The 26,389-nt window shown below is 46.8% G+C and overlaps 1 protein-coding gene across 1 annotated transcript; it reads right to left on the bottom strand.

The window, feature by feature from the left end:
* Positions 1 to 54: 54 nt before the first annotated feature.
* On the bottom strand, positions 55 to 22,015 carry CAPN2 (calpain 2). The gene is made up of 20 exons (XM_079297777.1): positions 21,731 to 22,015; positions 20,962 to 21,031; positions 15,161 to 15,279; positions 14,704 to 14,837; positions 13,745 to 13,913; positions 11,812 to 11,895; positions 10,705 to 10,790; positions 9,996 to 10,070; positions 9,632 to 9,792; positions 9,151 to 9,329; positions 7,070 to 7,281; positions 6,536 to 6,572; positions 5,872 to 5,937; positions 5,330 to 5,387; positions 4,377 to 4,441; positions 3,206 to 3,274; positions 2,817 to 2,895; positions 2,484 to 2,600; positions 2,005 to 2,063; positions 55 to 1,374 (listed from the first exon to the last, which is right to left on the bottom strand). The coding sequence occupies exons 1-20, from the start codon at positions 21,965 to 21,967 to the stop codon at positions 1,351 to 1,353; spliced, it is 2,100 nt and encodes a 699-aa protein (XP_079153903.1). The 5' UTR covers positions 21,968 to 22,015; the 3' UTR covers positions 55 to 1,350.
* Positions 22,016 to 26,389: the final 4,374 nt, after the last annotated feature.

Raw genomic sequence — 26,389 nt, 5'->3', positions numbered from 1 at the left:
CTTTCTGTATTAAACTGAACCCCTCCTTCCCTCTCCATTCAAGGTAGTTTCTCTGCACTTAAAATTGAGCTAAATCTGCACATTGTTAACCTTAAAAGCTGAGGGACATACTATAGAAAAAAACCCCAACTTTGATACAAGTGTTTTCCAAATAAAGCCTTTCCTATAGAGCTATCCTTTCTATCTCTCTATTTGGCAATAATTTGATACTGAACAGTATTTAACAGAGGAGTAAATAATTCCTTAAGGGTATTTAGAAAGTGCCTCATCTGCAGGCTCATGTTTTCCTACTAGGTAAGTCCTGCTCTGAAATAAATAGTTTGTAGGAGGACACAGTTCCTCAGGTGGGGAAACTAAAGGCAGCAGTGATTGGCTCTGGGTCACAGCCTCTGGTTTCAACAGGCTGGGTGTGGGGGTATATAGTGTCAATTATCTCTCTTAGAAAAACCCTTAGCTGTTCAAGCATTAATTCTTTAAAGTATCAGCTTATCTAACATTTCATTAACTGACACACATCCACAGTCAGCTCCAGCATGCTGGTTTTCCCCTTTAAAAGGCAGCAGCTTCTGTTCCTGAAAGCAAAAGCTCTGCATGTGCACTGAGATGATCTATCTCTAAGGAAAGGGGAAAAAAAAAAAAAGCTTATTTTCAGCAGAATAACAGTATGTCAAACTTTATTTCTACTCTTTTTAAATTTAAATACTTTCTTGTATTTCAAAGGAAGATAAATAAGACACAGGAATTCAAGATTCCACCTGAAACCATGGGCTTTGTCTTGGAAGAATCTTGTGAGCAACAGCCTCCTGTTCCAGGCACATCAATGCTCACTTTGACCAAAGATGTACTTTCTACTCAAATTCTTTAAAAAATATTTAACTAGAATAGTGCTGGGGCTTGACACAAAGCATACAAGGAACCCCTATCTCTGAGTACAGGTGTTTAGATATGCAATACTATCTGTTTCCTAATTTCAGATATGCAGGATGTTGTTCAAAAAGCACTTTTTAAAACCACATTGTCAAGCTATCAAGAGCATTTCTTCCTGATGTCCTGTAAATGCCTTAAACACAAAGATATTAGCAAAGCAGTATTCTCAAAACTTGCATTGAGGATTGCTACTAAATTAAAGCCTTTGTCCAGAGGCTATATGATAGTAGGCACAGACTGTCAGAAGAAGAAAAAATGAGCTTGCAGGTTCTTCTGTGGAAGTAGAATGCTTTTCTTCCAATTGCATGTAAAATCTGCTTGCTCTGTAAGTTAAGGCACATTCATGTTTGGATATTACTTGTATGGAGCTTGGTTATCTCCACCTGATCATGCTCTTGCTGAGGTCTCAGGCTCACTGGTGGCTCAAATGACAGTCAAGCACAGCCACTGTAACAAAGAGAGAGGGGAAAGCCAGGTTAAATTTAATAAAAAAGAGCTGTAGCAAGCATGCATAGTTGCATTTCTAGCATATTGTCAGCCTGCTGTCACAGCAGTAATTTTAGGATCTTTCCTGAGTGATTTAAATTTGTATCTCATTTAAATCAGAGTTCTGAGATTCTTAGGTTCCAAAATAAGTTATGTTCAGGTAATAAGCAAGACAAACACATGTAGGAGGGTACTTTTCTCCAAACTTAGTCTTTTCTACAGGGCACACATGGGGCAGGAAGAAGCAGACATGAGCTAGACCATCAGTCTTGCCTACACAACTGCACCTACATTTTGCTCTGTTTAAAAAAGAAAAAGCAGGGAAGAAGCCAAAATTGCTGCCAGCAAAAGGATAGAGGGCTTCTGGTGCAAGTTACCTTATCTGTTAGAGAATATGTTGTGATGTAGGTGCATTTTTAAAAGGTAATGTTTCTTAGGCTGCTTACAAATACAGAAGGTAGATAAATCCAGCACAAATGTAATTACAACCAGCCATCCTCAGCCAGAATGGAGCAAGACACACTCTACAATCTCCACCCCAGATTTACCCCCAAAAATTAAAACAAATGTTTTAGAGCTTAATGAACTTACATTAACAAGGTTCAATTCTATTGTCCCACTTTTCTCAGTATCCAGTTTTCTAAACATTTCTGTGGTGGGAGAGAGATGACAGACAAGAGTAAATACAGGAACTAATTTCAAAATCTTCCCTTTCCTTGTGCTTCAGGATCCATAAGGAATTTAGTCCCAGATTTTAAAATCTGGCAATGGCTTACACCCCAGATCAGAAAGGGCCACTCTAGAGTCATTGTGCAGGAGCAAGACTGAACATTTTTAATTGTTGTCTAGTGTTTTTTAATTCAGTAGAGTTGTTTGCAGGGAAGGCTGGCTGTGATTCAGCAGCCTGGCCTAAAAGAGTGGTTCCTGGATCTAGGAGAAGCCAGATCAGTATCTCAGGTTTGAATTTGTCTGAATACCTTATCCTGGGCTTCTGGAGAGTTCTGCCATGAGAGTTTTCCTGCTGGAATCCCAAGGCAGCAGGGCCTGTCTGGTTAGCAAGGTGTACTCACTGAACAAGGTCTCGAGCCGAATCAAACAGCGCACGAAGTTATCAAAGTCAACAATGAGATCCTCGTCAGCAAAACGAGCCACGATGACCTGGTGGAGCTGGCAGTTCAGTTTGAACCCTGAAAATACAATGCCAGGGATTTAAAAGACTCTATTTCCAAAGAGTAAACACAGGTACAAAATTAAGCTCCTCATCTTGCGTGGTGGCAGGAACAGAATGCCCCACAGTGCCCAAAATTCATTAAGTCCTGATGGGACTGTATGGCAATTTGAGCATCTCTCAACCCTGCTTGGAACTGATGGAATCCTATGAAGAGGCAGATCAATAGAAATACCTGCTGTTTCCAGTGCCCTCCTCATCTCATATGAGTTCATGGTACCCGATCGATCCACATCAATTTCTCTGTAAATTTTCTGCAAAACACAAAACCCAAAGTGAAGCCTTGACAGTAATTCAGAGTGTGGTTTGGCAGAAGAAAAACATTTTGAAATGCAGCCTGCACGTTACTTAAAGCACTTTGCAACATTGGTTTGAAGGAGCTGGTACTTATATCCATTTCTTCTAAAAGTGGCAAAGCAGTAGCCAGAGCAGATAAAGACAATTCCTGGGGGACTGCAGACACACAGTCCCACACAGTCCCTGCTCTGGGAAAGGTGGCTGTGCACAAATGAGTCTACAGACACTTGTAGGTGTGATTGTTCTCACAAAGGGGATGTGTCTCACCTGGTATTTCTGAATCTTTGTCCAGAGGGTGTGGAATTCCTTAAGTCCCAGTTTGCCACTCCCATCATTCTTCTCTGAGTTAAGGAAGTTTCTTCAGAGGGAAGTAAAAGGGGTTTCCTCTCCCTCTGCTGGGCTTACTTGCATGGGCAGTTGTGACTTTAAAAAAATGCCAAACAAAAAGGGATTCAAGTCCTTTCTGAAGAACTCATCCTTTCTCCAGGGCTCACCCTGTTGAACACACAATTGCTGTCCAAGATCTCTTTCTAAATCATTGAGATAATTGATTTAAATCATGACCATCACAAGCCCCTTCTGCTCCCCCTTTCAGGTCTCTGTCTTACCACTACATGTATAAACGAGCCAGGATGTTGCCATTTTATTCTGCACAGTGGGTTCAACACCTGCAGTTTCTGCAGCACAAGTCCTGGGTCTGGATTATAAACAGGAAAAGTCACAGCCAGGCCTGTTATTTGGAGACCTTCAGCTCTTGAGCAAACAGCTAACAAAAGAACCTGGCCATAGCAGTGCTCCCAAAGCCTGCCAAGGAGTCCCTATGGGCTGCTGTATTTTACACCAAATTATAGAAGAGTATCATCTTGTGTTGCTAATTTTCCCTTTTTCCAACTCTGTAATTCAACTCCCACTGCACAGAGAAGCTGAACACAACTATTCTTAGACCTGATCCTTCATCCTGTGTTTGCCTGTGCTCTCAGGAGTAAAAGCTCCTAAAATCCTGTGCCCTCTCTGCTTCCTGTATGGCACATCAAAACAAAACACTGTACTGGTTTCCCTCACTTTCCATTTGCTAAGTCCATATGGCTTTGTGACACTCTTACCAATCCAGCCAGATAACAGAGAGGTGAAACAGTCCTACAGCCAAGGCCATCCTCAGAGCCAGGTGCCTTTTCCCAGCACAAACATCACTTTGTCCCCAGCTAAACCAGAACACCTTGCAGCTGGGAAGGCTTCCAAGCAGACTTTGTTTGGTAATGGATTTTCCCATTGTCTGGAGTAACACATGTGTGAACAACAACAAGGGAGTGTCTTATCAGGGGATCCAGGGTAAAGCCAGTTTCTCCAGCTCAGGAGCCATTAGTACACCAGGATGGACACACTGGGGAGCAAAGGCACAGGAAGGGGAATAGCATCCTTGAAAAGGTTTAAAGGATACATCAAACAGGTCAACCATTATTTTGCATGTCTCAATACTAAAGCCATCACTTTTAATATCTTGGCCTGTAAAGAAAAAGACAGGATTATCACTTCATACTGTATCACAGCACCTTTTTAATAGCTCATGAGCTCTCCAACCAGCCTTTGCAGGTTACTTGCTTCCAATGCTGCCATCCTTTGAGCTGACAAAGGGGGCAAGTGAGCTGGAATGTGCCCCCAAGCAAGCAGCCTGAGTAGTCTGGTTTGTAGGTGTTATACAGGAGCAAGAGACAGAGACAAAAGCTTTCCTGCTCTTACTATCTGCCTGCAAAGTGGACAATGTGGACTTCCAGCCTATGGAGGTCAGCACATGAAGCCAAGCCTGGTAGCCAGCAACACCCCATTGATGATTACTGGCTGCTGCACACAGACATCCAGCCACAGTCCATGGCTTTCTAACCAATTCTCAACATCCAGGCACTTGTTTCTTGAGCACTGTTTCATGGGAAGGAAAATAATGCAGAGCCAAGCTAGGAATGTCTTCACAGAAAAAGAACCCCAGAGTTTCAAAGCTTCTCCTCCTTAGGGAGACCCCAGGCTGCTGGCTGGGCTACTGCTTGAATCACTCCTGGGTGGTTCAATACTAAAACAGCAGCAGTACTTCTCCTGATTATTATCAAGGATTATTCAAATCCATCTTCCTGGCAGCCAATTCCCAGTGGCAGATGCTGGGATAAGACACCCATCTGTACCCTGCCAAAGCACACATCCTGTGAAACACCTCCTGGGCTGGCACAGCCCCAGTGTTTCTGCAGCTCCCTGCAGCACAGAGAGCACGTGGCCATATGGAGAGCCAAGCAGCAGGTCTGGGGCACAGCCCAGGCTCTGACCCTGCCCAGCTGCCCTCTGTGCTCCCATGGCCATGGTGGAACCTGCTGGTGGCCACAGCTGCTGGTGGAGGAAGGCACTCACGTTTAGCCAGGATTTTATTCAAGATGCTGCGCAGTTCGAAGGCAGAGATCTCTGCATCCTGTGGAAAAAGAAGGGAACAAGTTTTCCAGCATGAGCTGCAAACACCATCTGCAGCCTCTGGTTCCTTTGGGCAAGTTGGCCAATTTCAAACACCCCTTGGAGTTCAGTTCCCTGGAGGGGAAGCAAGTGGGAAGCTCTCCCCACCTCCCATTCCCAGGAGCACCAGCAATCCCCAGAGATTGGCAAATCCTACAGCAAGGTGTGCCTGAGGCAAGAGCAGCCTGGGGAGAATGCTCAGCCCAGCCATATGCTCTGCCCAAGGACAGAATTCAGGCCCTGCAGAGCTAAAATTGGAGCCCAGAGCCCAAAAGGAGCAGAGGTTGTTCACCAGGAGTGCTCACAAAGCAGGTGGGTGACTGCACAGATTCTGGGATGCACAACTGAGAGCTGGCTCTGCATAAGAACCAAAATGTCCTGGGGGAGGCACCTCACCCACCCACCCTCCCTCCATGCCAGTAAGATGTTACCAGACAAACACTCACATTTCCTGCCAGCTGCCCAAAAAGCTTTTTAAAGCTGGGTTCGATGTCATCTTCACTGATCTCAGTCTAAAAGACAGAAACAGAGAATGTCAAAAGAGGGAAAGTTTCTGTCTGAGAAAGACTTAATGCATTCTCCTTCCCCATAGTGAAGAATTCACATGGCAAGGTTGAAGGTATAAAGTGGTTTTTACTATGATTTTATTCAGTTTCATTTTCAGGGGCACCTCAAAATACTGGCATTGTGAATGCTGGAAAGAACACCCACTCCACATGGGGTAGCTGCATTAGTAGGCAAAGCATCCCCAGCTCCAGCAAGGCTGAACAGATGGTGAGGCACCAGTTACTCCTGGAAACAGCAAGACATGCAGAAACAGCCCTGCTGCTGCAAGCTGCACTCCTGGATTCCTGGAGAGCAAAGGGAATTCCCTGTGCCTGCAGTTAACTCTTCAGAGTGCACTTCTGCCTAGAAAGTCCAAGTTCTACTTGTTTCCATTACATTCCTGATGAGGTTTCCATGTGTTTGACACCCAGCTATGGATACTGAAAGATCTTTTCCCATTTTCCAATTTCTTGATCATGTCTATAGAAAAAAATCACCCTGCACAGGGATTCCAACACCCCCCCCTTACAACAAAATTATCTCGAAACATTTAATTTGAAGTACCTCATCAAAATTGCCTTCAATTTCGTCATCTATCACCCTAGAAAGTGAAATAAATCAATATTAAAATAAAAACAAGTCATGTTTATGATGCTTTTCTGTCAAGCTTCAGTTACAGAGAGATTCTTTAAAACATGAAAATAACAATGAGCATCCAAAACTTACCGGATTAATCAGCTACAGACACTGCATAGCACAGTGAAAGCTGTATTTTGCCAGCTATGGCAAAGAGCTGAAAAGACAGTATAAATCCTGCAGTGTCCTGCAGAGCCACAGACAGGATTTTGGGGCACACAAAACTCTGGGTTACTGCCTACTTAGCACAGGACCAGGTTCTTGGGAACAAATCAAACTTTGTCTCATCATTTCTCCTTTAAAACAGCAAAAAAGTGAGAACCCTAAAGTGATTCTGATGGCTTTGAATTTTAATTAAATAGTAATAGGGATAACAAAACCACTAAAAATAACAACAACAATAATAATAAATACCCCCACCATGTGCCCACTGCTGTAATACAGTCACCAGAAGCTACCTACGTGGAGTTTGCATTTTTTTCAGAGAAGACTCTCAGGCAGAAGTCCCCATTCTTGTTGGGCTCAAAGGTGGAGGGCACGATGATGTATTCTCCTGCAGGGAGCTTGAACCTGTTCAGCACCTCCCGAAGGTTGATGAAGGTGTTGGATTTTTCCCTGGCTTTGTTGGTCAGGAAGAAGTTTTTGCTCAGATGGATATTTGTCTGGCCAGAAAACTTAAGAAAAGCAAAGGAAGGGAAAAAAAAACCCCTGCAGTCTGTGTGTGTTCATGTTTACAAATTAAAATATTATAGATATGTCAGTTAGCTACGTGTGGGGAAAAGGAAATAAAAGGAAAATGATGTCACTTTGACAGAAGTGAAAAAGAAGAGAAAAGAGGATGGGACTCCTGAAATGTGGCTGCAAATGTGTTTTGCAGATCATTGCAGTAAGTCATTCAGGTCATGCTTTTGTTTTGCAGGTGGTGATGGGTGGCTGAAGACATTGGGAAATTCTTCCATCGGTCATTTTTCTTTAAATTGAGATGGCACATGAGCCATGTCCCTCTGGTCCCCAGAGCTGGTGCCACCTGCAGCTCAGCTCTGCCCCTGAGGTCAGGCTGCCTTAGAGCCTGCTCATGCAGGGCTCCAAGAAAAAACAAAACAAAATAATAAAATAAAATGATATTTAGAGTATAACATCTAGGGAAAGGTGTCCCTGCCCATGGCACAGGGTTGGAACTGGGTGATCTTTAAGGTCCTTTCCAACCCAAACCATTTTGTAATTCTGTGATCTTCCACAAGAGACCCTTTTTACAGGGTCTTACAGTTGGGCTATTCCAGCTCCAGAAGCCAACTTCAGGAATGTGGATCTTTCAGTAACCTCCTCCTTCCTGTCCTTCCAGATTTTTAAGAACGAAGAAAGAATTTTAAAAACCTGTCAGACCTGCTGTAGGAGATAAAATTCCACCTTTCTAGGGGAGAAAAGTGTCATGGGATAGTAGCTAGAATCAGTTTTCTTATGGAAATATTTGGACCACTGGGGTGAGTGACAGAGCTAAGGCATTAAAAAGGTACATAAGAAATTTAATTAACCAGTAGCACCATTTCTTTTCCTGATGAAACTATGCTTTACATAAAAGCCACAGGTTTGGGCACAGCCTCAGGAGCCAGAGGATGGCCCAGCTGTTTTGCACAGACCCTCACAGGGAGAGCAAACCCAGAAATAGGGTCACCCAGGGGCTCTGCTCAGCTTCAGCCCCTCCTCAGAGGCATTGCTGCACTGCCACCCCCCTGTGACCCCCAGGGTGCATTAATAGCTGCCTGCAGGTAGAAACAGAGAGAAACCAAAAGAGGTGGTGCTTAGGGAAATTAATATAAACACCTCCTTGGAATATTATTCATGAATCAAACATGAGCTCTGTGCAAACCTGGAAAAAGTAGCTGTGCCCTGGGGCTGGGCTGGGGGGAGAGCCACACAAGAGCAGCTTTGGGGAGTTCCTGCAGCACTGAACACTGTTATCCCAATCCAGAACACTCTAAAAATGCAATATGGGCTGAAGGCCCTTTCCAGAATAACTGTAGACTCTGTGCAGGCATGTGGTCCTGCAGTGAGATGGGATACTCTGAATCTCTTCTTCCCACCAGCCACTGAGCCCCACCTGCACACCTGGACCACCAACCCATGCCACATACCTCTGGGGGCACCTGCAGGGAGAAAAGGAGAGAGTTATTTGCTCATTGAATGGTATCTCCATCCTCTTTTCACCATTACTTAGCAAGAACACCCACAGTCAATGCTGACTGTGGCTTTCTGCTCAATCTGAATCGCCTCCCTGCAGCCCACCACAATTTTTGTTGTAGGCTCAATTTCTCTACTCTTTCTGCCCGTTTTGCACTCCTGCCCCTCTGACCTCTCCATCATCAGGAGAGGAGACAGGGGCTAAACAAGACAATAATGCAGCTTCTTGTTTCTTTACAGCTTCCTTGCTGCAGCTGCTGCCCAGCCCAACCCACCTGGGTTCTGATGGAAAACCCAGCATGGGAACTGCACTATCCCATTAATATGGGAACGATTTCCCTTTTCCTCCCACATCCCTGTCCAGCCTTCCTTGCCTCATAGATGGCAAAGCCAATGGTGTGCATGTCCTCCCCCATCCTCCTCTGCTTCCGACGGTGCTTCTGGATCAGCCCAATGAGGAAAGTGCAGCCCCCCTCTGGATCATCAGGGTCCTCATCCTCCTCCTCCAGCTTGATCAAATACTGTGGATTTGTCCAGAAAGTGTCTGGAAGTGGATTTAAGCAAACTGCTCAGAGGCTTTTTTGACAGTAACCATGATGATATTTAAACATGTCAGCTGGGACAGATGTGGCTCTGGCTGCCAAAATCAGCAGTGAGAAGAGAAAACCAAAGCACTGCCCTGCCAAGCCTTCACTACCACACTGGACCCTCATCAGGGAGCCACACGTCCCAGACACCTGCACTTTTTGGAGATTAATCCTAGATATCCCCTCAGCCATCCCAAACCATCTCCTGAAAGCTCCCAGAGAAACTGGACGAGTAAAAGGTTCCCCCAGCTTTTCTTACTTGGGTAGTTCCTGCAGCCCCCTGCAGTGGCTCCTCGCCTCCAGTTCCCATCCAGCTTCAGCAGGCTCCACTTCTTGTACCTGTCACTGGCCAGGGTGTCTGGAGTCAGGTTGCAGATCTCCAGGCGGGAGTAATGCCTCAGGAAGTCGTGGAACGCCATCCTGTGGGAGGCAATGCCACTGCCAATGGCTGCTCAGGAGGGAGAGGTGTTCCATCACCACCGTGTCCATCCTCCCCCTGTCACTGTTTGGGGTGAATTTGCACACTCACCTCAGAGAGCAAACCGGGAGAAGTTATTTTGCATGGGTAAAAGCAGAGCAGCTGACTTCCCCTTCTGCTGGAATGGGAGCCCAGGGACACTCACCAGAATTCCCCATCTTCATGTCTCCTGGTCAGTCTCTCCCGCACCTCGGGGTCAACTCCACTCCAGTTTGGGCAGCTGGAAGAAAGCCCCACATCAACCACAGCCCATGGGAAAGGTGAAACCCTAATGTGCCTATTCTGCCACAAGATTTAACTTTTAGCAGTTCCAGAATTCTCAAACCACTGCAGAATTAAAAATAGATGCACCTGGCACATAAAATACTTCACTTCTCAAATAGCCAAGGTAAGGATGAGAAACAGAGTGTTATTTTTAGAAAATGATAATGGCTGGACTGAGACAGAGTCAGAATAAAAACTGCCCAGCCACAGAAGTGAGTAAACTCCAGCATTCATGGCTAACAGCAGAAATGGATTTATAAAGCTTTATAGAAAGTGAGTTTTCAGAAGTTCACTGCTGAATCCAGGCTGTTAAATGAGCAGAAACTACAGGGAGCTTTCTAGGATTCACCTACCAAATCACTGCATCTCACACAAAGGCTGGAATTTGCATGAAAGGCACCACCTACTCTGATGGCTATGAGGGAAAAGACAGTGAGGGGAAGCTTCTCTCTGAAACAGTTCCATGTGAACACCCCATCCAGACAGAACTTACAGAGGGGCTTCAGGTAGGGAACAGACAGAAAAGCACAGAAACACGACTGCACTCCTGCAGTAAAGAGCTACTGGCAACAAGCAAGCCATTGACTCACTTGTCATTCCATTTCCCAGTCCACTCCACTTCTCCCCAGGGATTTCGGATTCTGACCAGCTTCTGCAGTGTTCCTCTGAAGCTCACCTGGTGGGATCAGAAGTGTATGGAGAGTTACCACGGACTCAGAACCACACTCCCTCCCTTATCTGCTACAGTAATTAACAACGTGGCAGAGCAAATATCTCTTGCTAGGCATGACAACATGCACACATCTGGCCCAAAATATGTGAGTCCAGCTGATTCTGAGTGAGCTTCACACAGCCAGGCTTGTCCAGAGAAGTTTTACAGCATGCACAAACCAAAGCCCATGAGAAGCAAAATTTGTGCTGCAAAAAAATCACCTTTGATAAGATCATGAGCAAAGGGAATGTAAAACTACTATACAAAAGCCAAAAAGCAGGTACAGAGATATTTCTCAAAGTCATCACTTAGGTATAAACTGTCTCTTCACATTCAAATGCCTTTTTACCCCCACTGCCTTGTGAGTCAAGGTGAACAAACTCCCTCTTCTCTGCTTTTGCTGTGAGAAGAAGACCAAATGCACACCCAAAAAACCAGCACAGCAAGTCAGCAGCTCTCTGCACCTCACCTTGAACTTCCAAAAAATTATTTCAGACAATTCTCAGTGAACTAAGCAAAAATCCACTGCTCACATGGAATGATGCCATTATCTGCTTTGTCTTGCCTTCCCCAGTCACCCACACGTGGGCAAGTCCCTTGTGTTTGAGCCCAGCTGAAAGGTGCTGCTCAGCAGCCACTTCAGGGACAATAAAACATGGGGATTTTTGCTCAGGACACTCTTGCTGTGGTTCTAAGGTAAAAAGTGTGGCCTGCTGTACAGAATTGCACTGAAGAGCCTGGTCACAGCAGAGGACAGCATGCCCACCACCCTGCTCAGTGGGGAATAGCCATGCTTGTGGAATTATAGGGTTTTTCTTTTAGTCAGACACCCAAGAAAGCAAATCTGTGTTCATCCAAAACACCCAACTAATTAAGCATTCCTTCAGAAAGAAGAGACTCAAACCCCAGTCCAGCAGAATGGGTGGCATTAGGAATTGGCAGAGTGAAGGGGGTTGTGCTGCTGCCCCTGGGGTGGCACACCTACCTCCTCTGCCCCGGTGACCGAGTACGCGTGTCCCTTCACCAGCTTCTGGGAGGTGACAGCTTCTGTTTCTGCAGCACTGCTGATCTGCAGGAGCAAAGCACATCAGTGATGGCAGCTCCCCGTGGGCAGGGATCCCACAGAACAAAGCTTCCCCCTCCAACAGAGCTTCCATCTCGCTGGGAGGCTGCAGCAGTGCTTGAGCTGCTGCACAAAAGCAGCAAGTGTGGCAGAGCACTGCTGGTGGGGCTGGAAGCCCAGGGACCATGTCTGGGGCATGGGGAGCACACCAGAATCCTGGCACTGCAGCAGAGTCCCCTCCTGCCTCCAAAACACTTGGTGTGGTGCAGCCACTCCTGTGCACCTCCAAAGGGGATACACACACTGAACTCCATATTCTCAAGGGACCAGGTGAAAAACAGGCAGTGACAGACACCCAGGTCCAGCAAATTTCAGGAAAAAACACCCCCTGCAGCTCCAAAGCAGGTTCCTCTCCCCTTCCCCAGCCCTGCCACCCTGGGATCTGTAGGGCAGCAGGGGAAGAGGCTGAAATTTGGATTCCATTTGTACCTGAAGGCATCCCTGAATCCTGTCCCTGAATTCCCCTCTCAATTTCTCACAGCCACTGCTTGGGCAGTCTGCCCTTTAAACCCTGCAGAGAAAAGTCACTTCTTGTCAGACAGTCAATGTTGAACCACCTATGGAACACGTGGCTGCCATTGTCTCTCCACCATTTCAGAAGTGTGTCACCTCTAAACAAGCACATTTGAACCAACAGAGAGGACTGGATGGAGCAGGCAGGATTCCTGCTGCCAATTCATAGCCTTTTACTGCCCCTCAGCACACTCTCCATTTAATGCTTAACCTCTGTGTCCCTATTGCTTTCACAGAAGGAAAGATTTTACAAGTCTGTTGTTTGCTTTTTTTTTTTAAAGGATAAACTCAGCAGCAGTTAATTTACACTACAGAAAGTGCCAGCACTTATCAACAACAAATTTATTCTCCCCTCCACCCACCAAAAGATCTGTGTCAGTCTGGGACAAAAATCCAGATGTCAGATTCTTATCTAAATGCAAATGAGTAAAACAGGCCATGAAAATACCACAAAGTCATATAGACATTAACTAAGCACCTTTCCTGCTGTGAAGCTTCCCTCTCCTGGGACTCTGATTTAACTTGAAAAATGGGAGGAAACATTTACATTTATATTATGAATGGAGCTTTTGTAAACAATTTACCTTCTCATCAGACATAACTAAGATGCAATCTCATTTGGAAGGAGGGTGATTACCACAATAACAATACTTAGACTCATTTCAGTAAGGCTAAAAAAAAGCTGAATCCTTGAAGGCAGAGCCAAAGCTCCTCTTTCCTCTCCCATGTGGGTCCAGCTTCTGACAACGTGTCTTCCCATAAAACCTTTTAAAGGTCTGGCAACAGTCTGAGCCTCTCTGCTTCAAGCACAGAGCCCAGATTTTTTAGGAACATTTTAGGTACAACTTGTGCAACAAAAAGGCTGCAGCAAGGATGGACATGGTCACCCCTGAGCACAGGACTGTAGGAGCCATTAGCAGCAGCTTTCTGTCCAAACCTCTCAGCCTGTGCCATCCTGTGCCAAGCTAAGGCTTTCCCAGGAACACAGATGTCCATCAGGACCCCTAACAAATTCCCCATGGGATTAATCACCATGAACCTACCAAACAGCAGAAGGTCTCATGGAGGAAGCACAAGGGAGGGAATGAGCTTTGTACATTTAGTTTCAGTCTAACCCCCATGAAGAGCACATGCCTGGGTCACATTTATGGGTAATTTCTTCAGGCACAAGGTAGAGCAGGAACCCATAGCAGAGAGGGCTGGCATCCTGTGTGCAGCTCCTGCAGGTGCAGCACAGGTCTGTGTGCACAGCAAGAACCCAGAAACAACCCAGCTAACTCACATCAATGGAGCAGCCAAGGAGGGAGCCCTTCTGGAGTGCCTTCTGCATGATTCTGAAGAGGTTGGGGGGTGGTTTCTGCAGCTCATACCATTCTGCAATGCCACCAGTGAAGTCCTCAAAGCCTTCGGTGGTGCTGCCACCAGAGAGAGACTCATATGATCCATTCAGCCTGCACAGAACAGGGACAGACACACCCCATCAGGCTCCTGTTCTCTTCCTTCAGGGAGGCACTCAGTGTGGCAGCTGTCACTTTCTGCTTTCAGGAGCATCATAGCAGCTACAAACATGCCCCTCCATTCAGCTTTGCTTCTTAGACCTCTGCACTTGAAAAACCCAGCACAAAATATTATACAATCATGCACACACCTTGCAGGTTCAGTCATATCAATGACCCGAATCATGAATGCTATCTGAAGAAAAAATAATACGTTTTTTAAAAATTAAGACAAATTTGCCTCTCTAGCTCCACAGTCTTTAAATTCTTTTAACAGTTATGGGTCTGATTTTCAGCAGATCTAAATCTCTTAAGTCAATTCAAAATAGTAGAGTTAGAGGGCAGAATTCCTCTCTGGCCAACCCAAAAATGGAGATTCAGATATGAGCACTGAACACAGACCTGGGCACATGTACTGATGTGCTTTGCACACTGAAGCACTGCAGCTGCCAAGCCCTCAGAGGCGCACAGAGCACATGAAATAGAGCTTCCCAGGCCCTGGTGACAGAAGGCTGCTCCAGGAACAGTCTCACCACCAGATGCAAGAGCCATTTTTCATGGCTAGCAACAAATCCAACGCTTTTGTCTCCTTGTCCATGGCATCTGCCACCAAAGCTGTACCATGGGGCAGCCAGAAGCTGCAAAGGCTAACAAGCAGGCTGGCACTGTAAAAGCCCAGTGTCCATGCAGCTGGGGATGCTGTGAGAAGCAGGGGTGTGAGTGGGGGAAGCCCAGCCCCACTCACTTGGCGTAGGCTTTCTCCAGCAGCGCGCTCCAGAACTCGCCGCCCTCCGCCGAGTGCACGAAGAGCAGCTCCCCGCCCTTGGTGGGCAGCCTGTCGTCCACCACCACGTCCACCCACTCCCCATACTGCCAGAACTGAGGGAAAGAGAGCACAAACATCCAGCACCACCCCACCCTTGGTGCTCCCATCACCAGGATGTTCAATTTCCCCGGGAAAAGCGATCCCGGTCCCTGTGCGGGGATGTGCACGGTCAGCTGGCTCTGCTCAGGGAGGAAGGGCCACAGCGGCAGCCCCTGCTCCCAGATCTTTGATTAATGGCCTTGTTCCTTCCACCACCCTTTTTAGATGTCTCCTTATTTCTGTCTGGCTCTTTGACATCCCACGTGGATACAGAGCCAGCCACACTGGCTCCTGCCCAACAGCAGGAGCTAAGGGGGAAAGGCTGTTTTCCACATACCTGGAAGTGGAAAATTCCTGCGTATTTATCCTGGAAGCTCTGGTCTTTGGGAACAACACGGGCCAGAATTTCTTCATTCAGGGTGAGAGAGGCAATGGCAGCCAAGAGCCAACAGTCCCCTGTAAAAAGAAAGAGAAAAAAAAACCCAAACCAGACAGCATTCATTATTCCAACTTTAGTTTTTGCATCACTACAAGGCTGTGAATTATAACAAATAATTCCCTCAGCTGGGATAAGATGATCCCTCCCATCACTTTATCTCTGAGACAGATTAAATATATGAACACAAATACCTTCCAGATCCAGGCAAGTGTTTCTTCAAGACCAAAGTAATAAAAAAAAAGCAAAGCAGGCTTTTTCTGATCTACCACAACAGTTATCACCCACTCTGGGCACTGTTTGAAAGAAAATTTAATATTCAATGAAATGCCTGCAGAGAGGAAGCAGCGCAGAGAAAAGGCAAAGAGCTTGTGGGCACACACAGGACTTAGGGGTGCAATTTCTCCTCAAAGGGACAGTGTTTCCTCAGGCATAAGCTGCATTCTTTTCCCTTCTCCATCTTCAATAAACATGTAGCCTTGCCCTCCAGAGACCTGTCCTGCAGGCAAGCTCCCTTTGAGGTCTCTTGCCTGCAAACAGGAGCTCCTTTCACCTTGCACATCCCTGCAGGCTCTTGCCTGAGGCCCCTCTGTTTAGTCTCCAGCTCAGCCAGCAGAGAGCAGGAAGGGGCTGAAGGCAGGCACTGTGTCCCAGTCCCCCCCAGCTCCTCCTCCTGCCAGGGAGCCACACACCAGCCCTGCACACCACACTGCACCGTGTTTTCCCACCCCTGCCACGCACAGGGAGGAGCAGACCTCAGCTCCATAAACATTACACCTCGACTTTCTGTAACTCTTTTCAGAGCCCAGTTTTACTTTGGCAAAGCAGTTGGCTCTCTGCTCAGCCTGGTCCTTCCTCCTGCAGCCCATTAGCGAGGTGCTCAGAGATTTACAGACACCAAGGATGCTCTGGCTGCCACATCTCAACACAAAACTCCTTGTTGCCATCACCAGATCCACTGTTCCCCTGCTTTGTGAGCAGAGAGTGGTTGGTACTGCATGCGAGATCCCCCAAAAAATCCTGCAGTGTTGGAACCCAGAAACCTGGGAGCTTAGAGTTTTCTATGCTTTCTGACTCTGACCCCCAGAAGAACACTGCCTTTTGTATAAGGCCTTGGAGAAGGCTTCCAAATTTAGGTGATGGAGTTAGAGACACCGGTGTGTAATTAAAATAGAAGTGTGTGATTTCACAGGGTGAAAGGTTTGAAATGTGAGGTTTTTATAATATTGTAATAGGTGAGTGTCATTAGGGTGCTGCTGGGAGCCAAGAAAGCAGTCCTTTCTCTATTCTGTCACAGCACATGCATCTCACCCTGCAAAATGAGACTCCTCTCACAGCCCCCTCCAAGCTGCTGAGACCCTCTTCCCTGGGAGCTGCATCCAGAGGCAGCACTTTCCACTGCTGGGAAAGACAGGGCCAGGAGGAAAGAGACTGGCTCAGAGGGAGGCTGTTGCACCATTCTCCCCAATAAATGTTATTGTTTATATTTTATTATATTATTTTATATGTCTATTAGTATACCATAATATACTAATATACTATATTAGTATTTCTATTCCATACCCAAGGCAGGGGCTGGGCAGGCAGGGAGCAGCACAGGAAGAACAAATTAACAACTTAAATGGCCACAGCAGCTCAGGAGGGCTTGGTCAAGTTGATCAGATGTACTTCAGACTGTGAACATACACTTCAATGCTCTAATCTTTGAGTCATGTTTCCCCTGGGGGTAAGAGCACGAATATTCAAGGCGAAACTCCCCCCCAGAGAACCTCCACACCCATAAGCAGAATTTATAAAGAATTTCCTTTACTTTCTAGCTGTCCTCATCAAGGCAGACTGAAATTACTGCCTGTTGTAAAATCTCTCAGTTGAAACTTTATACTGACTTCTAACAAGAATTTGGAGTCAAACACAGATCTTAACTATGACAACTCTGGGCAAGGTCTTGAGGCTTAAAGGCAGCTGCAGCATATATGGAAAACATCCTATGGTTTCCACACTTAAAAGTGCTCAACAGCCAGGATATCATATCTCCTTTGTAAACAGCCACCACTGAAAGCACACCTGATAATCCACACCATGGGTGAGAACAGATCTTGTGATTATACCTGGAATCCCAGCCTGCACTAAGCAAGCCTGAGCAGCATCTTTACCAAATAGCCTGAACTTTCAGAACTGGTGCTTCTGCAAGGCTCTTGGTAGTGATTTTCCTTTGACAGGGAAGGAAAGTCCAAGGACAGGCTGGCAGAAAAGTTACTTAGAGTCTGAAAGAAGTCTTAGCAAGGCTACATTAATCATAAATAATTTTTGTAAATGAACAGTAGGCAGAACAAGGTTATCAGAAAAGGGAATATTATCAGGCAGTAAGTTTATCTTTAAGACATAATAACAAGAAGTGCTATTTTTTGTCCTGTCAGGATTACTTTTTCCTACTTGCAATGTTTTACTTGTTATTTCCATATACCCATCTCTGCATTTACCTAATCTCCAGCTGTAACAAGAATGTTAGGAAAAAAAAAAATAATTGCAAGGCAAGCATAAATAGCCTTAAGGCCTTAAAAATCTGCCATTCTGGAAAGAAAAGACAAACAAAACACACCCATCAAATGCCTGAGGGGCTGTAAGCAAAAGGCAGCTCCTCTGGTCACTGCACAGCTCATGTAAGAGTATGGGGAAAAGGGAAAAATGTACATTCTGCCAATCAGACTCATCATTACTTTAAAACAGTCTTGATTAACAGCTGCTGAATGTATTTATATTAATACCACAGCACTCCAGGAAGTTTTCTGGTTACAAACACGAGGCTGTGGCAACCCACTGGCAGTAGAGTGGCTGTCAGCATCAGAAAATCACAGGTCTGATTTTTGAAATTCAACCTCCTCAATTTGTTATTTTTTCACACCTTTGTTACGTGAGGAGGAGACACCTGCATCCAAACAGCAGCTGGGATATCCTGTGCTGTTTGCACCCCAGTGTTGTGATACCATGGAGACACCCACTCCAAAAAAAGGTGGTTAAGGGTGAACCAGGCTTCTCTGGCTTCGGATCCTCCCCTCAGCTGCAATGAGTCACCACATCCCATGTGCTGCCATTTGGAGCCAAATACCATCACTGACTTTGCAGATCTGATACTGCAAAACCAACTCCAAATGCTCACCTTCAAATGGTTCTCCTAAGGAAAAACTCCACAAAACACCAACAAAACCCAACTAACCAAATCAAAAAACCTCAAAAAGCCAGAATAAAGGATAGTCCAAATTCCAAGGGGCAGAACTTTGGTGGCTGGAGAACCTTTTCTGCACTGATGATCTGCTATGCCTTGTATGCATCACAGTTTCTTATAGTCCAGGTCAAAAGGAACAAAACAAATTTATGCATCTAGCCAAAGACTCTTGAGCTAAGAGAAACCCTGCTCATTAGCTGAGCTGTTTGGGCACACATTTCCTGCCAAGAAGCTGCCATGCAAATATGGGACTGTGTGCTCTGGATGCCTCATTTGTCCCTGCAGTACTCCCAGATGTTCTGAAGGGCTGAGAAACAGCAGTGAAACTCTCCATGGGCACAGGTTCTGTTGCTTTTTTGATCAAGCCTTCTGGGGGATAAATGAGACTACAAAAGCTTCCTATAGAAAAGAAGGAGTATAGTAAAAAGCACAGGTGTCCAAAAACACCTGGCATCTTCCAGTGCAATCTTCTTTACAGCATCCTAAAATGTGATGGGACATGAACATTCAAAGTAAACACAAAGTTCAAGTAAATGGAAGCTTAAGGAAATTTGCCAATACAAACACTGGTGTCAGATAAGGCAGTGGAAAAAAAAAACCAAAAAACCCAAGCATTTGGACAGTGCATCTGCCAGCCCCATTGTGTGAAAGAGCAGAGATTCACTCCAGGCTCTTAGGAACACAGTGGCTATACAGAGTTAAGATCAAAAGGATCTAAGTTTTAATCAACAATTGTCACACAATCCAGAATCCCAGATTCATGAGAAGACAGCCAGGAGAGTCATCGCAGTGCTTAGTGACAGTGAAAAAGGAAATACAAGAACACTGAGAACCTCTGATTCAACTATAGTCAGGAAGTATAAAAAATACCAGCTGTGAGTCACTTCATATCCTCTGGTGAGACCATACAACCCCAGGAGAACATCTGACTGGTCCAAAGACCACTAGGACAGCAAATGCTTCCATCAATTTAGAACAGAGTTTGGTATTAGCAACAGCAATCTCACAACTTGAAAATGAAGCTTCAAGGCTTTCATTCCCATGCTGTTGCTGCCACAGCATCTGCAGATAAAAACTGGAAAAGCAGAAGGCAGAAAGCAACTGACTCCAGAAACCAGCATCTCTACAGAAATGCCAGATGTTGAAAAGGCATCACAGAAAACTTTAATTTCAATTTGAAGAACTTCTTACCATAAAGTTTCACAATAAAATGAGATAACAGATGTCTGGCACGTGTGTTTAAGCACTGGGACATGCTTCATGCCAAAACAGTCATGGTGAGAGATGTGATATTGGGCAGAGAGGGCACAGGAAGGAAGCTGGTGACATGGCAACAGCCCAAGGCACAACAGAGCCTAACACACACCACTGATGATATTGGGGCATGAGCAAAATCAAATTCATAATCTAAATATTTTTGCTGTCATGGATTGTTTGTGCAAATTGCATCTATCACAGCACTAATCTAAAAAACTCCTGAATGAAAGCATAAGCACAAATACAAACTTCTCTGTCTGTTATGTTTTTGGACATGAACCCACAAATAGCAGCAGTAGGACTAAGTGGGACAAAGTAGTCACAATGTGGTGAATATTTGAAAGCAAATAAACAGAACTTGGTTCCTTTGCCAACTGCAGCAGCACAGCACAGTTTGTATTAGTCATGTTTCCTACATGAGAGCTTTCCCTAAACCACACTATCTGTCTTATCTAAAACCCTCTCACTACAGCTGTGGAATGGGAGCCTGCTGCTTTCACTTCACTTTACCTCTTCTCCTCATTTCTCTGCAAACATCCTCCACATAAAACCCCTTCTGACAAGCAAGGCAAGAGAGAGGCTTCCAGACTGGGATAGCTGGGCACTCAGAGCCAGGCTAAGCCATTTGTTCCCAACTGTCCCCTGGCATTCCCTGCAGCTCCCAGAGCTGCCCTGGAGAGCCCCAAGGGCTGCCATTGCACAGCCTGAGCAGAGGCCATGGCAAAAGCAGAGGGCTCACAGCCTGGCCCATCCCTCCTGAAACACCCCAGCTTTGTCTTCCTTGGGAGCTGGCAACCAGCAGGAATCCCTCTTTTCAATACAACTTCTCTCTCTAGAGCATCTCCCCAGGTTTCAGGAGGTTCCTCCTGCCCAGAACTCTCTCCCACCAGGGAAAGAGAAGTCCTGCTATGCACACAACTGCTCCTCCAAGCAGACAGAGGCAGAAAATGAGTCCAGCTGTTCTCAGGCACATGGACGTGACCCCAAAAGGAACTGGCCATGACCAGAAAAGCCATCAGGAAACCAGCATGTGCCACCCTGCTTGGTGCACACAGAAAGGACACACATGGTTCCCACTGCAAACACCAAGTAAAGGTGAGAAAGGTCTGGTTTGACATGAATGGAGGTACCAGGATGTAAAGGAGGTATTTACAGGGAGAGTTACAGCCATGTATAAACCCTGGTGTCCTGGATGGAAAACTCAGCTTTGTGCCCCCCTTACCTAAGGCCCCTTGGCAGATGTCGGTGCGAGTGGCTCCGCCGGTGATGAACTGGGGGCTGGAACACAGCTCCTGGGAACAGAGCGAGCCTGGCATCACACACAGCCACAGGCGGGGCAGGGAGCAAGGCCCTACCTGCAGCAAATTAACCAAACCATTGCCCACGGCAGATGAACAGCACGGAGATGGAGCAGGGCAGGAATGGGGGAGGGCACCAGACACACCAAACACGGTGTGAGCCATCTCACTTCACAGGAGGTGACCTGCATTGTCACACACGTGCACACGCTGCTCTGCCATTACCTCCCCACCACTGACTACACCAAGGTCTTCCAGCAGTGCCTGGGGGCACCCCGGAGTCCACCTGACCCCATGGATCCCATGGCTGGCAGGGATGCTTCGGGAATAAACCGCACGGTGCTCAACTCACGGCTCTGCTGAGGGAAAGAGTTATCAGAAAAGACAACCCCAAGCGCTACCCAACGCGATTTGTCCGTACGGAGAGCTCTGGATGGAGAGGAAAACCACTTTTCTGATTTGTTTGTTTTCCAGGCAGAGCCAGGCACGCTGCCAGCCCGTCCCCGGGCAAAGGGAGCCCCCGGTGCTCTGAGCATCCGCACGGACCGGGCGGTTCCCGCACCGCGCCCCGACCGCCGCCCCCGCACCGCTCAGCCGCCCAAATTTGGGGGAGGGAGAACAGCCGGGTGACACCGCGGAATGACGCCACCGGGGATCGATGCCAGCGGGGATCCCCCCTCCCCGCCGCCCTACCGTGGGTCTGCGCCAGACGACGCCCTGAGTCTTGTGCGAGCGGGGCCCCAGCTCCCGGTACCCGAGGGCGGCGGGGCCGGCGGGGAAGGAGGGGTCCTGGAAGAGCTGTCCCTGCTGCAGGCACTCCTGGCGCAGCGCCCCGAAATGCTGCCCCAGGTAGGGCACGGCGCGGTCGTGCCGCCCCGCGCCCGCCAGCACCGCCCGCTCCTTGGCCAGCGCCTCCGCCATCCCCGCCATGGCACGGCACGGCTCAGAACAGAGCGGCACGGCTCAGAACAGCCCCGCCTGCCATCCCTCCCACTGCTCAGTCCCGCCAGCACCGCCCTGCCACGGCATAGCACAGCTCAGAACAGAGCTGCACGGCACAGCCCAGCCCCGCCTGGCATCCACCCCTGTCCCATCCCCTGCTCAGCCCCGCCAACACCGCCCGCTCCTTGGCCAACGCCTCTGATATCCCCGTCATCGCCAGCACCGCTCCGGCACGGCACGGAACATCCCATCCCATCCCACCCCACCCCATCCCGTCCCGTCCCATCCCATCCCTCAGCCCCGCCGCACCCCCGGCTGGGCTCGAGTCGCCCTGTCCCGGCAACCGGGATGGAGAAATTTCCCCTCCTGCTCTTCTCTCTTCTCGCTGCCCCCGTGCTTTGTACCTGCGCCATCCCCGGCTCCCCTACGCACCGATTCAAAATAGTTGGTATTTTCCGTGTAAAAACCAGAACTATCCATATCAATTATCTAAGTGTAGACGAAAAAAACAACCCAAAAAACATCATCGACAACAAAAAATCCTCATCCGACCCAAACAAACAAAAAATCCAAAACAAAACAAGAACCAACAACCCCACCCCCCCCCAAAAAAAACCCTCCCCAGAAAAACAACAAAAAGCCTCACCACCAAAAAATAAAATATATAATTAATTTTTAAAAAAAGAAAATAAAGGAAACCCTAACAGGTCTCAAATCGCGCTGTGGTACATCTGTCCCCCGTGTTGTCACCTTGTTACAACTTTAAACATTGCAAGTAACAGAGATCGTTTGCAACTTGGTTTGCTGGTGGTCGCCCAGTGCTTTGCCATGGACCCGCCTGCCCTCCCTGCACAGCCCAAATCACAAACAGTAAATTTTCCTCGAGTTTCCCCAAAACACACACACGCGTGGTGTGGGGGGAGACAGCATCTCCGTTCTGGCAGTGAGCTGCTGCCAAGAATGGCTGAAATGCTGCTGCTGGCACCCCCGTAGAACGGCAACCCTCCGAGGGAGTATTCAAACCATTTGTTTCATATTTTCATCCTGACTCAGGCCGTGCTGGTGCCAGGCAGTGTTCCTTGGGCAGTACACAGAGGCTGTGAGCCCTTTGTGCTGCACCCACTGCTCTCAGTGGCTGCCCAGCTGCCCTAGAAGGACAGACACCTCTTCTTGCACACAGTTTTCCAAGTCCTGGATGAATGAAACAGGGGTTTGGAGCCATCATATCTGACTAAAATGGACATTATTGCTTGAAAAATGCTTAAAGAACCTTAAATTACTCGAAGTAGTTTACTGAGATGTGGTGGGAAGTTTCCCTTCATTGCTGGTACATGGTGCTCCAAAACATTGTGTTCCACTGCCTGTTTGCCTGCGGGTTTTGCACTTTCATCATTTATCATTTCTCTTCCTAAGCTCAGCACAGGTCCTGCTTGCACAGTTCATGGGAAGCCATTGCCATTAAACAGGAAAAAGAGCTAAGCATTGCCCATTCAGTCCTCAGTGTAGCAGAGGAGGCCCCCAAGGCCTTTTTGAAGTTAGATACAAATGGTCTGAGCAACACCTGTCTGTAGATCATGGCCACATAAGAAAACAGCCCTGATACCACCTGGTTGCCCAAACCTGGCAAGGCACATTCCAACTTCACTGTGCTTTGAAGATGCCTCCTGTCCCCTATGGGTCCGAAGGGCTCTCCTTACGAAGGGGATAATGACATTTTTAGCAGCACGTGGGAAATCAGTCACACATGAGCTGGAAGCAGATCCAGTAATGTTATGTGCTGTAAGCTGTGTGCTCTCAGTTGAGGGTGTGCCTTTAGCCAAGGTCTCCAGCATGGCTGTGCTGAAGCTTGAGCAGGACACAGAGTGGCACTGCAGGATGGTTTTGCTCAGCTGTTTGGATTTCTTAATCACTGCTGAGTTCTCACAGATGGCAAGGCCATCTCCTGGACCAGGAGACAACAGCATCCTGATGGATCTGGGAGCTGTAGAGCTGCTCAAAAATGTTTCTTTGGCTCCATGCAGTGGTTTGAATCTGTACAGCTGCCACAGGTCAGACTTCTCTGGTTTTACAAGAGTCAGGGGTAAAGGGAACCAGTCAGTTCAAAGCAATGGTTTTCACTGGTCCACAAAAACATTTTTTTGGTTTGTGAACTCCTCTGCTCCAGCTATTTTCCAGCAGCTACAGAAGTTTCAGCTGGGTTGAAAATTTGTCATATAATTACTTTGCTTTTCTTAGCTATCTCTTATGATACTCACAGGCCACTGTAATCTGCTGGCAGCTGCCAGCCTCTGCTGGACAGTGATCAAGAGCAAGTGTGTGCAGGACTCTTATATGGCTGCTCTGCTCAGTCAGAGTTACCACAGTTTTCTTAGAGTCTCTGTGGTGCAATGAGGGTTGAGACTGAGCCAAATGGAAGAGGAGAGGAACAGAAGGGAAAAAAGCCAAAAAGAAATGGAACCATCAAGAATTCAATTAGCAGTGGGAGAAGTACCTGGGCAATGCAGGGAAGATGTATATTTGCCACCCAGGCTTGTTAGTCTGGTCCCAAGTGTGGTTTAATGACAGGACCAGAATATACTGGTGCAATCCAGAATTTATCTTATTATCTGGGAAGTTGGCTGTCTGTAACGATTTGAAATAAAAACCAGTGAAAGATTCCAAGTCACAAATACAAATGAATAGGAAAAAAAAGGGAAAAATAAAATACATGCAATAGTACAAAATAAAAACCACAGACAGAGTCAGAATACAACCTGACACCCTGCTGGTTAGGGTGGTGGTAGCAGTCCAGATGAGGTGGTCTTGTAGTAGTGATCCTGTAGAAAGGTTTGGTAGCTCTTGTCTTCTGGAAACCAGTGGGTAAGGGCTGCTCTGGTGGTCCAAATCTCAGTTTTTATCTAGGTAGGAAAGGCTTGGCTCCTCCCCCTGGGCAGAGCATCTGCAAGTGGGATGCTGTAATTTTATCAGTCACACAGTGGGACCCAATGGCCCATTACCAGAAGATATCTCCCTGGAGGAAGGATGGGCTGTGGCAAAGATAAAGAACATTGCCCCATCTGGTTTTAACAGCTGGCCCATTAGCAGAGGATATCTCCCACAGAGATAAGAATCACCTGGTTTCAGCAGATGGTGATAGAATACATACCTTTGGGCACATCTTTACATTGTAACCTAGGACACCGTCCCAGCAGCTATCTGAACAGCACCTGCCACACAAAGTGCTCTGCAGCCAGGTAAGTCCACAAATCAACTACTTTCACTCCCAGCCCGGCAGTAGATGTGGATGGGAATCCACACTCTGAGAGAATGAAGTTCTTTTGACTCCATGAGCCAGTTTCTTCATTTTCTACATACTCACACAACATTCCCATTTTCTTTAAAGAAAGAGGCAATTTCCACTTGACCATGAGACCAGTGTAATGCTCTTGAGTGAAAGAAGAGGTTCTACAAATACTTACCCACTTGTGTCTCCCTAAAACCAGACAATTTCAGAAGGAAAAAGAAATCTGACTTCTTTTCAATCCCCCTGCACACCTGCACTCTGGATCAGCCCAACTCATGTTGTGGGGTGTAGGCATTACCTCTGCAGGATATCATCTTCCTCCTCCTCAGGCACCAACAGTTTTATGGCTTTTATAAAACAACCAAGCAAGATCAGAGCTAATTTCAGATGTGTTTCCCAACAGGGAACGTGCCAGGCTGCAGCTTGTAGCATCCCTTTCCTCCCCAAACACTCAGATAAAACATTGCAACCTCTAAAACAGCAATCTTGGAGACAAACATTTAGGAACATTCATAGCTCCCAAAGGTCTTCCTGTTGATAGTCACTCCATTTTTACAGAAATAGGGTGGGTAGCAACCCATACATCTAGAATATGAGAAAGCAAGCTCTCAGAATGAAACTGATCTGTTTTCATGCTGCAAGGTCTGCAGTACAGCAAAGCAGATTTCATCCTCATTAGCCAAGTGCTGCACTACAGGAGAGCCCTCATTTCTCTCTAGGGCACTATATCAGAAATGTGTCTGAAACTGCTGGGTAATTGGCAGTTATTTTCTTCTAAAGATTTCCCCATAAACAGAACTGCAGTTCTGACTGCATGGGATTTTCAGTCCCTTCTTTGAAACGCAGGTGAAGCATTTTTCTGGTTTAATTGGTTCTTCCTTACTCCCCTCATCCTCTTGGTATCATCAAGAAAGGAGGAGAGGGAGAGGAAAGCAAGTAGAGCCAGGCAAAATTATGCAAATCCCAGAAGCAACAAAACTCAGAATAATTGTTGTAACTATTAACCCTAGGGGTTAATGCCACTTCAGCAGCAGTTTTTGTGTCATGAAGAACATTAAAACTTTTTTCCTCCTATAATACAAATGTTGCTGTAGTCAACAATAGTCCTCATCATCTCCTTTATATCC

Source organism: Erithacus rubecula (genome assembly GCF_903797595.1).
Source record: "Erithacus rubecula genome assembly, chromosome: 2".
Classification (NCBI taxonomy): Eukaryota; Metazoa; Chordata; class Aves; order Passeriformes; family Muscicapidae; genus Erithacus; species Erithacus rubecula.
Note: the sequence above shows the minus strand (reverse complement) of the source record. Positions and strands in the feature narration are given on the sequence as shown.

Coding starts and splice junctions, on each gene's coding strand:
- CAPN2 (XM_079297777.1), bottom strand. CDS start 21,967: ATGGCGGGGATGGCGGAGGCGCTGGCCAAGGAGCGGGCGGTGCTGGCG. Junction 10,791..11,811: donor CGGTCACCGGGGCAGAGGAG/GTAGGTGTGCCA, acceptor TGATCCCACCAG/GTGAGCTTCAGAGGAACACT. Junction 1,375..2,004: donor TAGAATTGAACCTTGTTAAT/GTAAGTTCATTA, acceptor TCTTTGTTACAG/TGGCTGTGCTTGACTGTCAT.